Genomic DNA, 15,352 nt, shown 5'->3' with positions numbered 1-15,352 from the left:
ATCCAACATAACATAACATAACATTGTGCTTGTTGACTGAATAATCATTAATTCAACGCGGTTTACAAAAAATTACTAATGAAAATCATAATAAATGGGATGAAAAAAGTTAATTGGTCAAGTATTTAGAAAATAGGTTTTCAATTGAGATCCAAAGTTTCTACCGAAAGTGGTCATGGAGTTTCATCTCAATCAATCATTTGCGCTTCCAGTGTTTTTCCCTAAGCCTCACTCTCATTCTGGAGAAGCGGCCTTCCATACTCTGGATTGCAAGCAGGCTTTGGCCTACTATCTCAACAGAATAAAAAGCCGCATAGATCATCTCCTCAACTTTTCGTCTCCTATGATCCTAACAAGTTGGGACATCCTATTTCCAAGAGAACGATATCCAACTGGTTGGCTTCTTGCATATCATTCTGTTACACTCAAGCTGGACTACCACTGGAGAGTCGTGTCACTGCCCATAAAGTCAGAGCTATGGCAGCTTCTGTAGCTTTCCTTAGATTACCCCTATTGAGGAAATATGTAAAGCTGCCATCTGGTCCTCGGTTCACACATTCACCTCGCATTGCTGTCTGGAATCTTTCTCCAGACAGGATGAGCACTTCGGCCAGTCAGTATTATAAAATTTATTTTCCTAAAGGCCAACACTCCCACCATCCTATTATTGTTAGCTTGGAGGTCACCCACATGTGAGAATATGCTGCCTGCTTATCCTGGGATAAAGCACAGTTACTTACCTCCTCGGGTTGGCTTCTTAGCTGGCTTACTGAACTGAGGGACCGCGCACCTACATTGTGCGGGAAGGCACTCGCACATGCGCAGTGCGGGCTATCGTGAACTTTCTGAAAGTCTTAAAGTGGCAATGCACTTTTAAACTGTCCGTACCGGGGCTCGGTCGTTGACGTCACCTACATGTGAGAATATCTGCCTACTGTCACTGGATAACATCTGTTACAGTAAGTAACTGTGCTTACTGGCGGGTCTAGACCTGTCTATTTTTTTGGGTCGGTATTACCAATCCGATTCTGGCATGCAATGTTAGGCCATCGATAGGAATGTTCATTTTAATATTAATGACCTCATTTGCATGCCAGAATCGGAGAATGCATGACTGCATGGAAAACCATGCGGTGAGCTGTTTTGAAAATCGGGTTGGCAAATTCCGTTGGTCGCTAAACCAGTTGGTACACGATTGGAGAGTTTTGTGCATCTAGCCCTTAAACTGTATTCATGCAGCTATTCACACAGCCAGTGAAATTTAGAATAAAAGTTTGGCTGTGTTCTGAGCTAATTGTAAATGGTTAATAATAATTTAGGCCTAGTCAAAAAATCTTGATCAGGGCAAAAAATATGAAATGAGACACATGAAAAATGAGAAATATAATGATGATAACATGTACTCAGACAATTTTTTGATTTGAATGTCAATTATTCAAAGTATAATTTTCAATCTCTGAATCCATTTTGTTTTATAGATTGCCCTCCTTTGGGATTGGAGAACTTAAAACTCACAGATTTCCAGTTACATGCATCCACAGTGAAACGCTATGGCCTTGGAGCTCACAGAGGGAGGCTTAATATCCAGGTAACAGGGATCCACATTTCACACAGTTCAGAGACAGGTTTAATATCCAGATAACAGGTATCTCGATCTGACATTTCATACATGTAAACTATGGCTTGCCCCTTAGGGCTACCAGCTAAGCTCCCTAGGTAGGATACTTGGGACCAGGGATCATAAAGAGATGGGTTTTCAAGTGAGCTGGGTGCAGGCTGGGGCTGGGCTAAATCCCGGTAGGCTGAAGGATACTCTTTCCTGGGCACCTTTTGCTTCCCTCATCAAATATACAGTCATCAGTCTTAGTGGTTAACTTTAACCTACTTTACTAACAGGAACTTGATACACAGTTCATAATTTTAAAAACTTGGTCTATATAGTTCAAAATATCTAGATTGGCAGTTTGTTTCCAAATAGAGAATGACACTGGGACTTTTTACCGCGGTAAACCGCAGGTCACTGCAGTAAATCCACAGGAATGGAGACATTTGCAACTGGTTTACTGCAGGAATGAGGACAAGACCTTTCACCACCCTGCAGGAATGAGGACAAGATCTTTTACCAGCCCGTGGGAGCGGTGAAAAGTCTTACTCCTGGGTAAAAAAATTGCGCCAGTGTCAGACTCGGCATCTTTTCTTTCGCCTATTTTACCTTCAGGAGCCAGCCATGCCACGATGAAGACAGAAGGAACCTAAAACCAAAGCCTGAGACCAATGTAATTTGAAGAATAAAATTACCAGACAACAAAAAGAAAAAAAATAAATTTATTTTAAATTTTGTGATTGGAATATTTCAGATTTGAAATATGTATCCTGCTAGAGCTGGTAATAGACATAATTGGGGACCGCAAAGTCCAGGCTGTGCTTCTTTAGCTTCCAGCTGGCTTAGGGCTCTCTCTCTGACCAGGGGGCAGTTGCCTTAGTTGCACTCCCCTAACATTATTCTTGCCAATTGTGACTAAAGTATTCTGTTAGCTTGATTTTTCTATGTAGCATTCTTTAATAATTTGGTTTGTTCAGTTTTCACAATAGTGAAGGGGATATTTGTGAAAGGGAGGGGAGATGGGTTTTGTTGAACCTTGCTCTGTTTTATTTGTGTTTATAAAATGACAATTGTCAGAAGAGAAGCTTCCGCCCACATATGCACGACTGCAGGGCGGCACAGGCAGGCTTCGCTGGCATCAGTTTCTTTTCTAAAGTGCCGCGAAGGTAAGGGGGAGGGATGGAGGGAGATAGATTTGGCCGGAGGGAGGGAAGGGGCCGCGTGTGCGATCGGTGACCGCGCGCCTTCCCTCCCTTAAGTTTCTTTATGCCACGAAGGTAAGGGGGAGGGAGATTCTCGGGCTGCTGAAGGGCGGTGAGGTGGCAAAAATCTTTATATACCGCTCAACTAGCCAAAAAAGGATCAAAGCAGTTAATAATATAATTCATTCAAAATTATGAAAAGAACTCCATATACTATATATAATCGAATATAAACCAGGATTTTGGGGCCAAAAAATTGACTCAAAAATTGGGATCCCGGTTTATATTCTGGCCAGCGCCCAGCTGCCCCCTCCCAGACTTATTGTAGGCTTCCGCTGGGCCGCAAGGCTCTGCACCCTGTCCCCCCCTTCCTGCCCTGTCCATCGTACCTCCTCTGCCGCTGGAATTCCTGGTGGTCCAGAGGTGTAGCAGGCAGGAGTGAGTTTTCAGCGCTCCTGCCCCGCTACTAACCCAGTTGGTCGCTGCTGCGAGTTCCGGCGTCAGCCTCTGAGTAGTACTGAGCAGGAGCACGCTTTGGCGCTGCTGCTCGGTGCTAAGCAACTTCCTGAATGGCTCCTGTAAATTCTTGGTGATGCTCCTGCTCAGTACCACTCAGCGGCTGAAGCTGGAACTCGCAGCAGCGATCGACTGGGTTAGTAGTAGTGGAAAGCTTGCTCCTGCTCGCTACACCTCTGGACCACCAGAGATTCCAGTGGCAGAGAAGGTACGATGGGCAGGGAGGGGGGACAGGGTGGAGAGCCTGGGAGGGAGAGAAGGGGGCTGTGTGCAGTGCTTGACAGGGAGGGTGCTGGGTGCAGATCCTGACAGGACAGGGCACTTGAATATTAAGCCGCCCGACTTATATTCGAGTCAACCATTTTTCCTCCATTCGAGTATATACGGTAAATAGTAAAGATAAAAAAAGAAAAGAAAAAAATACATTTCTAATACATAATATTTAATACTAGTGTTTTAGCCCGTTACATTAACGGGTGCTAGAGTAGATGTCTGTCTGTCTTTTTTGTTTTTTTTAATTTGTCTCTCTCTCCTTGGACGCTGTCATTCTTTCTGTCTGTGTCTTTCCCTGGCCCCCTGTCTGTCTATCTTTATTTCTAACTCTATCCTTTTCCCTCAATCCTGCATGTGGCCTTTTTTCTTTCTCCTCCCCACTTCCTTCCAACATCTGCTCCCCCTGTCCTCCACACTTCCATTCGGTGTGTCTCCCTCTCTCTACCCCTTCCATCTACTGTTCACCCTCTGTCTTGCCCCTCTCTTCTCTTTCCATCCAGTGTCCGCCCTCTCTCTCTCTGTTCCATAAGTCCTCTCTCCATCTCCTCCTTCATTTTCCCTTGGTCTGGCTTACCTTCCCCTCTGCTCCCTTTCCTCATTTAACTACTTCATTGGTCAGCAACAGCATTCACAATTCATTGCTGTTGCTGGCTTCAGGTCTTTCTCTCTGGCCGGTCCTGTCTTCATGAAAACAGGAAGTAGGCAGGACCGGCCAGAGAGGAAGGCCTGAAGCCAGCAACAGCAGCGAATTGTAAATGCTGCTGCTGCCTGAAGCACCCGATGCAGACGCTTCTCTCCCCTCCCAGCCCAACCCCCGCTGACTCTGCGACCCTCCCAGCAAGATGACTTTAATATCAAACCTCCCTCCAGCGTTGGCAGCCGCAGCAAGCTAAACAGGCTGTTTCGGGCTTTCTCCTGCCGTTGAGTCCCTCTGTCGCGTCATCTCGCTGGGAGAGAAGCGTCTGCCTCGGGTACTTCAGGCAACAGCAGCGTTTACAATTCGCTGCTGTTGCTGGCTTCAGCCCTTCCTCTCTGGCGGGAGGTTTGTGCCGGTATGTCCCTCCCCCTCCAGTAGTGTGCAGCACTTTGCACGGCGCATCTTCTCACGATCCTGGGTCGGCCACATGCTTGTGCTGGGGACTCGTACAGTCCAGTCCTTCCGGCGAGTGTAGGGAAGTGCTGGGGATTCGCGCATGCGCACTCATGCGGCCACGGAACTACTGATCATGGAAGCACACAAATAGGAGTGCGCATGCGCGAGTTAGCCTTTTATTATATAGGATAATAATCTACAATGATAAAATAAAAATTTAATTATGGTGCTGGAAGGTGTACACTACATTTTGATCAGAAGAGCTTATAATCTAACTTGGATAGACAGACGTGACACATAGGGTTGGAGATGTGGAACCCAAATGTGAGAGGAGCTAGGAGTTAAAAGCACTCTCAAAAAGAGGTGGACTTTTAACTGGGCCTTGAACACTGCCTGAGATAGAGCACGCTGTAAGGATTCAGGCAGCTTTTTCCAATCATATAGTGCAGCAAGACAAAAGGGACAGAGTCTGGAGTTGGCAGTTGAAGAGAAGGGCACAGATAGGAGGGACTTACCAGCTGAGTGGAGCTCATGGTGGGGGGGGGAAGAATCATAGGGGGAGATAAGTGAAGAGAGATAGTGAGTATAGGTCAGTAAGAGCAATTCGAATTGTATTTGGAAAGGGATGGGAAGCCAATGAAGTGAATTTAGGAGAGGGGTAACGTGAGTATAGCAGCTCTCCTGGAATATAAGAAGTGCAGCCGAATTCTGGATGGATTGGAGGGGAGCGAGATGGCTAAGCGGAAGGCCTCAGCGTAGCGAGTTGCATTAGTCTAAGTGTGAGGTGATGAGGGCGTGTGCAGATCGCCGGACTTGATGGACCGAAGGTCTGATCCGGAGATGGCAGTTCTTATGTTCTTATGTTTTGGTAGTGTGCTCAGAGAGGAAGGGTCAGATTTTGGTAATATTATAGAGGAAGAAGCGGCAGGTTTTAGCGATATGTTGTAGCTGGGCGATGAAGGAGAGAGAGAAGTCAAAGATGACCCCGAGATTACGAGCAGACAGAACAGGAAGAATGAGAGGCTATTTAACTAGAAGATGCTGAAAAATACATATAATCAGACTATGAAAATGGCAAAAGTACTTAGCTTGTCCCAATGGGAGCTCAGCCGTTTCACTAATTAAAGCTTCCTCAGGGGTTTAGAAACTCTTGCGGCCTGATTTCTCCCATTCAGCATTTGAATCACCTGCACCTAACAACTGACTGCCAACATTCTTGGGGCTTCCGACGTTGTAGGTTTAGCAGCTGATTAGATGCTGCCGACTCTGAACAACTAGTGACTTAGGCCCAAAACAGACTTAGACTTTTTTTTTGATTATGCACTCTGTGTGTTTAACCAAAACCTTTCCTAATGTGGGAGGGAGCGAACAAAGAATCAATTAATACCCAACAGGCCTCAAAGGCTCAACAAGCATAGACATTGGCTTAAAGGCCGCTTTAAACTATGCTTTTCTGGAACACAGACTCTTAGCATCGGCTTAATAGCACCAGAAAAAAAAGGCAGCACAGCAAAAAAGTTGGAAATAGCCCTCTGCTAAAAAAAACCTGGAACTATCAATAATTAGAAAAATGCCCCCTCCCCAACATAAGAAAGATAAATATAAGGAACAAAGTACTCAATGATGCAAAATGCAAAAAAATATTGTACAAAAACAATCAAGAAACAGTCACTTAGCTGTATATTGAAGGAAAAGTCCATTGAGAAAGATATGGGGCAAGCCACTGCTTGCCCTGGATCGGTAGCATGAAATGTTGGTACTTTTTGGGTTTTGGCCAGGTACTAGTGACCTGGATTGGCCACCATAAGAACAGGCTACTGGAATACAGAAGTGGTATTGTAAACCCAACCGGATTCTGGACTCATTACGAATTATATCCCAAAACGGAGGAAATACAGGACTTCCCAACAAGATGGGGAAAGTTCAGTAAGGAAGTGTTAGACCAATTAGCACCATACCAAACTTACAAAAAGAAAGAAAGAGTGTTAAATGAGTGGTTTGATTTGGAACTACTAGTTTTCAAATAGGAACTAAGAAAATTGGAGAGAATCTGGAAAAAAACAAAGAAAGAAAAAGACAAGACAAATTGGAAACTAAAAATGAAAAAATACAAAACTTTGATCAAAGAAAAACGCTCAAAACACTATACGCAGAAAATAGGTACTTCAAAAACAAATAGTAAAGAGCTGTTTAAACTAGTAAAAACGATAACAGATACTACTCGGATCCTGAAAAAGGACGAGTGCATTCCATCTGCCCAAACCCTAGCCAGTTTCTTTAAAAATAAAATTACTGGCCTAAAAGCAACTATACCTTCACCCAAAACCAACACAGAATTCCATTCTGGACTCCAAGAACAGGAGTCCAGAGCAGACATGCACTGGGACCACTTCGAGTTTCCAAACTGGCATCAATTTCTAATATTGTTCAACAAATATACCATGTCAAACTGCTTACTAAACGAATGTCCCTCTAAGATCATGAAAGTTGCACCATCTGACTTTAAAAAGGAGCTATTTACTTGGTTAACAACTACTCTTAGTAGAGGGATACTAAACGAGGAAATGGGACACATACTGATCACACCTATCCCCAAAGATCAGAAAAACTCAATAGCTCTGATATCCAATTACAGGCCCATAGCGAGCATCCCCCTATTCACTAAGCTACATGGTCAACTTAGAACTAGTGAACTATTTATGTTTAAATCTGTTTATTCATTTCAAACAATAGTAAAGAAACAGTATAACAAGAAGCAATTGACAGGAAAACTTCCCCCCCCACACCCACCCCTCCAACCCACCACCCACCCACCCATGGGAACAGCCAATCCAACATCCAACAATTAATTGAACAGCCTACTGCGTACAGAGGGTTGCAAAGTAGAACAAAATGGTAACCAACAACAAAGATAAAAGGAGCCAGATTTAGAATCCATATCCTTAATGGCCAGACGTTCATATCCCGCCAGCTGGATCATCTGAGTCCTCCAATGAGACACCATCGGGGTATTGGGCGACAACCAACACTGAAGAATAGTCTTGATGCCCATAACTATAGCTTTCCGGGCAAACGCTGCAGCGCCCGGACGAACCGGGTGTAAGGACAGTTTTAGTGTGAAAATAAAGGTGTCCGTAGGCAACCAAGTACAGTTCCAGAAAGATGTAAGATGCTGACACACACATTTCCAATAAGCCCGTGTACCAGGACATAGCCAGAACATATGACCCAGCGATGCTCTAAGTGCTGCACACTTGGGACATTGGTCAGTAGCGCAAAGGCGGGCGTGGAAAGCTCTAACAGGAGTAAAATATGCCCGAACCAAAAATTTATAATACTGTTCTTTCTCCGCTACAGACACCAAATATTTCACCCCCAAGGAAACACTCCGCTTAAGCATGTCAGCAGAGACGGGGAAATGTAAATCTTGAGTCCATTTAACAGATAACGCGGCATAGTCCAAGTCTCCAGCCAGCTCCTGCAAAAAACGGTGATGAAAACGCAGGGGGATGGGTACATGTGCAGTTAAACAAAGAGCCTCTGACAATTTCTCCTGTATGCCCTCTGTCAGAGCAGAACCAGGGAGAGAATGTACATAATGTTGCAATTGACTATAAGGAAACCAGTCTCCAGCCCCAAAGGCAGAAGAGTCACATAGCATCTGAAAGGACTGGATAGAACCATCAGTTTGGCGTACATGATACAAATAAAACAGACCCTTCCCAGATCATCGAGGATGTGCATCCAGACCCATACCAGGGAGAAAGTCCCCATTACCAGTAATAGGGAGACAGGGAGTCACATCAGATCGAATAGCCAACTGAGTACAAAGTTGTTTCCAAATTTTTCTAATGGGAGAGAGTAGAAAATCCCCATAATGATGCTCCCTAGGTGATATATACTTCACATGAATCAAATAACTAAAATGATAGGGAGCAAAAGCTAAACATTCCACCCCTGTAGCAGAAAAATGAGTAGTCCCACAGAACCAATCGTTCACATGCCGAAGCTGACAGGCCACATTAAGGCGACCTAAATGTAGTAACCCAAGACCCCCCTGAGCAATAAGTAAAGATAAGGCGTGAAAAGGAATCCTAGATCGTTTGCCCCCCCATAAATACAGAAGCAGGGATTGACGGTGTAGCCGAAAATGACAGCGCAGAAGAAAAAGAGGTAAAGTTTGTAAAAGATAGAGCCATTTAGGAATGACCATCATGTTATACAGAGCTATCTTACCCATCAGAGTCAAAGGATAATGCCGCCAAGCCTTCAAATATTGGTCAGTCTTAGACAGCATAGGGAGAATGTTAATTGAGTATAGAGTGGTCAGATCCCTGGGTATAAGAATGCCCAAATAACGAATGGAGGAAGGGGCCCAAACCAATGGAAAAACCCCCGGCCACGAATCACGGACTGAAAGTTGTAATGGAAGCACCAGAGATTTCTGGGCGTTCAGTGTCAATCCAGAAAACAAATGAAACTCATCCAAAATCTCTAGAGCATGTGACAAAAATCTATGTGGATGAGCTAAAGTAAGCAGTAAATCATCAGCAAAAGCTAACACCCGGAGTTGAGAAGAACCTTCCAGCAGCCCAACCAATACATCATCTCTCTGAATTGTGCGGAGGAGGGGTTCCAGATAGAGAAGAAAGAGCAATGGTGATAGAGGGCAGCCCTGACGCGTCCCCCGTCCAACTAGAAAAGGACGAGTAAGTATCCCATTCACTAAAACCGAAGCCCGTAGAGAAGACCAAAACCATCCCCCCACCCCTACATATTCCAGAACCCGAAATAGGTAATGCCAATTAACCTGATCAAACGCCTTGGCTGCGTCCAGACTCGCTAAAATACCCAGGGTGGATGTGGATTGAGCTCTGGACGCCGCCAACAGTACCCTCCGAACGTTCACTACTGAATGTCTGCCCTGCACGAACCCAACTTGCGCGGAGGATATAACAGAAGGCAACAAAGGAGTCAGACGATTCGCCAATAAACGGGCCAAGATTTTAAAGTCCACATTAATAAGAGATATGGGGCGATAAGAATCCACATCATCTCTAGGTTTGCCCGGCTTCAGGATCAGAGTAATAGTAGCCTTGTTGGCATGAAGGGGAAACGAACCTTTCTCCAACGCCTCCACAAAATAGCCCATAAGAGGTTCACACGCCTGCAGAGATAACATTTTGTAGAACTCAGCCGAAAACCCATCAGGGCCCGGAGCCGTACAAGAGCGTAAGTTCTTAATCACCTTCTGGATCTCCATGCCCTGAAAAGATCTGTTCAAAACTGATCTCTGCAAGTCTGTGAACTGGGGCATGCCCGCGTCCTCTAAATAATCGAGTATATCGGGGCCTGTATAAGAACCAGGGGTAGCATAAAAGTTAGAAAAGTGTTGGAAAAACGCGTCCGCAATTTCTGCAGGCCTAGTGTGATAAGAGGCATTGGCCGCCCGGATTCTGGAAATATAGCGGTCATCTTGCCAATTCTTAGTCAGGGTAGCCAGCAATTTACCTCTTCTGTTACCAAAACGATAAAACCGGTATTTTCTATAAAAAAGCGAGCGTTTAATCCGATCATGCAATAAAACATTAAGAGCCACCTGAGTCGAATGAAGCTCTTCCCGATGCACCCGAGTAGGTTGTTGCAAAAATTTAGCTTTTAAAAGGGAGTACTGTTTTTCCAAACGAATAATGTCATGCGATATTCTTTTATGGCGGGCCGTAACGTATGATATAATCGCCCCCCGAAGGACCACTTTAGCCGTTTCCCAAAAAAGATCTGGAGTGGATTGATGCTGACCATTAGTGAGTAAAAAGTCATCCCAACAGGTATGTAAATATGCCAAAAAGTCAGGCTCGTCATGTAAGTACGAAGGAAACCGCCACCGGTAAGTCCCCACAGGAGGAGAACCCCAGGTCGCATCAATCCAAAGAGGACAGTGATCAGAAACTTCCAGTGGTCCTATAGCAGCCTCCGTGATTCTAGGGAACAAGGATTCTGAGATCAGGAGATAGTCTATACGAGAAAAAGTCCCATGTGCCCTAGACTGGTGAGTGTAATCTCTCTCAAAAGGATGAAGGAGCCGCCAAGGGTCAATCAGACCAAGGGACTTGCAAAGAAAAGGTACACCCTTAGTTAAAGCACCCGAAGGTGAGGCGGAGGGAGCAGAACGGTCAAGCGAGGCATCCATCACTTGATTAAGATCCCCCGCCACTATTAAAGGAAAAGAAGCATCCAGAAGACCCAGGGAGACCAGAGAGTCAAAGTAATTCTGAGAATAGGAATTAGGCCCATACGTAATCAATAATCTAAATTCAGAACCCTGTAGAGAAACGTGTAAGAGCAAATTGTGACCCTGCGGGTCCTGGTGACATAAAGTGACAGCACACTTCAACCCTTTGCGGACTAGCAAACAAACCCCAGCCCGTTTCCCTCCAGAAGAAGCAGAAAACACTGATCCCACCCATCCCCTCTGCAGTTTCCTATGCTCCTCAGTGGTCAATTTAGTTTCCTGTAAGCAGGCCAAATCAACTCGATGGTGCTTCAATTGTTGCAACAACTTGGAACGCTTAACCGGCGAGGTAATACCAGAAACATTCCAAGAAACAATGCGAAGTGTGTTGTCACCCAGGAGTCCTAGACAAACAATACATACAGCGCATTATAGATAAAATCCACACCCAGGTGCCCAGCCTCACCCAAGTGCAGGTCACAAAACACCCAACCTGTACAGTAGAAAAGAGAAGACAAAAATACATTTTAAACCACAGAAAAAACAGTGCCCAATGAAACAAATCAAAAGACTGTTCCCAACTAACCTCCCAACCCCCACCCCTATCCCCAATTAACTCAAAAAACATATCCCCACAGGAATATGAAAGAGGTCCGTGAAGACACCATATGGGACCCCAATCCTACTAAGCAAATGTAGAGTAAATATAGATATTGAGCTTTAAAGTAAATAACCAATACTGGCTAAATCCAGAAAACCACCCTGGCTAGAAAATATACCCCTGCTAAGTAAAGCAAAGTCAGGGAGGATCCTTAGAAGAACCAAGATGTACATTAATGAAATCCTGTGCTTCTGTGGCTACCGAGAAAGAGTGCCACATGCCATCGTGCTGAATTTTCAATAAGGCTGGGTACACAAATAAAAACCGATGTTTAAGTTCCGCCAGCCTTGTGCAAAGTGGGCAAAAAGCTTTACGCCGTTCAGTAAGTGCCAGGGAATAGTCTTGACTGAGACGGATAACAGAGTCCCTTAGTTTCAGTGAATCTTTCTGGATCTGGTACTGGCGCAGAATTTCCATCTTGTGCCTATAATTTAAGAATTTAGCAATCACTACGCGTGGTCTCGCATCACGTGCAGGCCGCACACCTAGACGGTGGGCCCTCTCCAGACAGAGGGAGCCCGGAGCCACAGTGTCCGGGAACTCCATCTCAAGCCAGCCTTCCAATTCCATAAGCAGGTGCGCATTCGGAATAGTCTCAGGAACTCCTAAAAAACGTAAATTGCTGCGGCGTGACCGATTTTCAAGGTCATCAAGCTTATCAGCCTGCTGCCGCACCATTTCCTGCAGGGCCGCAATGTCCATCTCATGGGAGTTAACCGTGTCCTCCGCGTTAGAAACCCGCTGTTCCAGTTCCGTAGTGCGGGTAGCGGTCTCAGTCAGATGTTCCATTCGGGACATTTGGGAGGTTAGTGTGTCCAAATGTGGCCCCAGCACTTGAGCGACCGCTGCTTTTATGTCAGCCAACACCGTGTCTGTGAACTCAGACACTGCTGTACCCGATACGGTCGCCATTTTGGTTTTCCCAGGCTTCAAGCGTGGCGTCTCGGTACGAGCAACTTGCATGTGGGCAGACTCTTGCGATCGAGTCAGGTACCTTTCCATATGTTCCCGATCTAATCCGCCACTTAGGAACCCGACCAGGGTGCAGATTCAGTAAGGTAAAGCCTTGTTTGGAGGATCAGGGTCCCAGAGCCGATCGAGAACACGTCTCTAGCGACTCATAGCGTCATGTGACCCCCCTAGTGAACTATTTATACAAATTTAACATTCTTAGTGAACATCAATCAGGATTTAGAAAAGATTACATCACTGAGACAGTTATAGCTTCTATCCTTAATCACCTTTATGTTCTTTTCTGCAGAGGCAAAAGTGCTCTGATTCTTCAACTAGATCTTAGTAGCACTTTTGATCTAGTAGACCTCAAAATAATGCTACTATGCCTAGACGCAATGGGGCTTTCGGGAAAAGTTAAGAACTAGTTCCAGAACTTCCTAACAAAAAGATCATACCGAGTGGCCAGTGATGGGAACTACTCTAGCCCATGGATAAAACCCACGGGGGTAACCAGGGCTCCCCTCTATCGCCTACACTATTCAACATTTACATCTCATCGTTAGAACATCAATTACACAAGTTAAATTTAAACTATTACATATATGTAGATGATATTTCTATTTTAATCCCCTTAAATAGCATAACAAATGAAATTCTAGATCACAGTTCTTCAACCGACGGTCCGCGGACCGGTGTCGGTCCGCAAAAAATTCCTGCCGGTCCGCGCAGGAGCGGTGAGATCAACATCTTCAATTTCCTGCCGGTCCGCGCAGGACCAGCAAGATCGAGAAGCACAGGGCCGGAGAGATAATGGGGAGCCTCAGACTGTGCTTTCTTCCCTCCCAGCGGCTCTCCTTACAAGCGCAGCGATTTAGGAAGGAAGCCTTGGAGCTTTTGCTGAGTTGGACCGCCTCTGATGATGCAACTTCCGCTTTCCTCGGAGGCAGTGCGACCCAACAAAGGACCCGAGGCTACCTTACTGAATCGCAGCGCTGGCAAGTAAGGAGAGTTGCTGGGAGGGGAGAAAGCTGCTGGGCATGGTGAAAAAAAAAAGGGACAGCTGTTACTGGACCTGGAGAGGGAGGAGAGATGCTGCTGGGAGGAGAGGAGGGAAAAGAGTCTGGGAAGCTGCTGGGCAAGGGGAAAAAGGGACAGCTGCTACTGGACCTGGAGAGGGAGAAGAAGAGATGCTGCTGGGAGGGGAGGAGGGAAAGGAGTCTGGGAAGCTGCTGGGCATGGTGAAAAAAAAGGGATAGCTGCTACTGGACCTAGAGAGGGAGAAGGAGAGATGCTGCTGGGAGGGGAGGAGGGAAAGGAGTCTGGGAAGCTGCTGGGCAAGGGGAAAAAGGGACAGCTGCTACTGGACCTGGAGAGGGAGAAGGAGAGATGCTGCTGGGAGGGGAAGAGGGAACGGAGTCTGGGAAGCTGCTGGGCAAGGGGAAAAAGGGACAGCTGCTACTGGACCTGGAGAGGGAGAAGGAGAGATGCTGCTGGGAGGGGAGGAGGGAAAGGAGTCTGGGAAGCTGCCGGGCATGGTGAAAAAAAAAGGGACAGCTGCTACTGGACCTAGAGAGGGAGAAGGAGAGATGCTGCTGGGAGGGGAGGAGGGAAAGGAGTCTGGGAAGCTGCTGGGCAAGGAGAAAAAGGGACAGCTGCTACTGGACCTGGAGAGGGAGAAGGAGAGATGCTGTGGGAGGGGAGGAGGAAAAGGAGTCTGGGAAGCTGCTGGGCAAGGGGGAAAAGGGAAAGTTTCTACTGGACCTGGAGAAGGAGAAGGAGAGATGCTGCTGGGAGGGGAGGAGGGAAAGGAGTCTGGGAAGCTGTTGGGCAAGGAGAAAAAAGGGACAGCTGCTAATGGACCTGGAGGGAGGGAGAAGGAGAGATGCTGCTGAGAGGGGAGGAGGGAAAGGAAAGGGAAGAGAGTTACTGCTGGAAAGGGGGAGGAGGGAAGGGAGAAGAAAAAAGGAAGGAAACAGCTTGCAGGGAGATTAGAGGAGGGGAAGGGGAGAGACAAGAATGAGATGGGCAGGGGGTCAGCAGAGAAATTGAGAGGGACAAAGATGCTAGAACTGGTGTAGGAGAGACAAAAATGAAGAGAGAAGTGAAGCTGGACTGAATCGTGTAAAAAGGAGAGAGGGGCATAGGCTGGTTGGAAAGAGGAGGGGGGCATAGAAAGAAGACAAATACCATATGGAAGGGGGGAGAGGTCAGACAGTAGATGGAAGGGGCAGATGCTGGATTGAAGAGACAGAGAGGGCAGATGCTGGAAGGAAGAGAGTAAAAAGAAGATGAAAGCAGAAACCAGAGACAACAAAAGGCAGAAACAAATAATTTTATTTCTATTTTGTGATTAGAATATATCAGATTTGAAATATATATCCTGCTAGAGCTGGTGTTAGACATAACTGGGGACTGCAAAGTCCAGGCAGTGGCTAAGGGCTCTCTCTGACCAGGGGGGCAGTTGCCCTAGTTACACTCCCCTAACCCTATTCCTGCTATGTGTGACTGCAGTATTCTGTTAGCATGATATTTCTGTGTAGCATTCTGTAATAATTTGGCTTATTCCGTTTTCTTGATAGTAGAGGGTATATATGTGAAGGGGAGGGGAGACAGGGGTTTTGTTGATCCTTGCTCTGTATTATTTATATTTATAAAATGACAATTGTACAGAATATTGTTTCTTTTTATACTTTAATAAAATACATTCAGTATACAATCATAACTGAGGCTTATGCGGATGGGATCAGATGGTTTGCGAGGACCGAGCTCGCAGAGATGGGGCGGAAACGGGGTTTTTAAATTTCAGTCCTAGTAGTTT

At 45.9% G+C, this 15,352-nt stretch overlaps 1 protein-coding gene across 1 annotated transcript in view; it reads left to right on the top strand.

The window, feature by feature from the left end:
• Positions 1–15,352, top strand: part of CPXM2 (carboxypeptidase X, M14 family member 2) — a 258,848-nt gene that overhangs the window by 19,994 nt on the left and 223,502 nt on the right. The window contains exon 3 of the mRNA XM_033941873.1: positions 1,479–1,588. Within this exon, the coding sequence (XP_033797764.1) occupies positions 1,479–1,588 (110 nt within the window). The remainder of the gene's footprint in view (positions 1–1,478; positions 1,589–15,352) is intronic.

Source organism: Geotrypetes seraphini, chromosome 4 (assembly GCF_902459505.1).
Source record: "Geotrypetes seraphini chromosome 4, aGeoSer1.1, whole genome shotgun sequence".
Classification (NCBI taxonomy): domain Eukaryota; kingdom Metazoa; phylum Chordata; class Amphibia; order Gymnophiona; family Dermophiidae; genus Geotrypetes; species Geotrypetes seraphini.
This window is presented reverse-complemented; position numbering and strand designations above follow the sequence as displayed.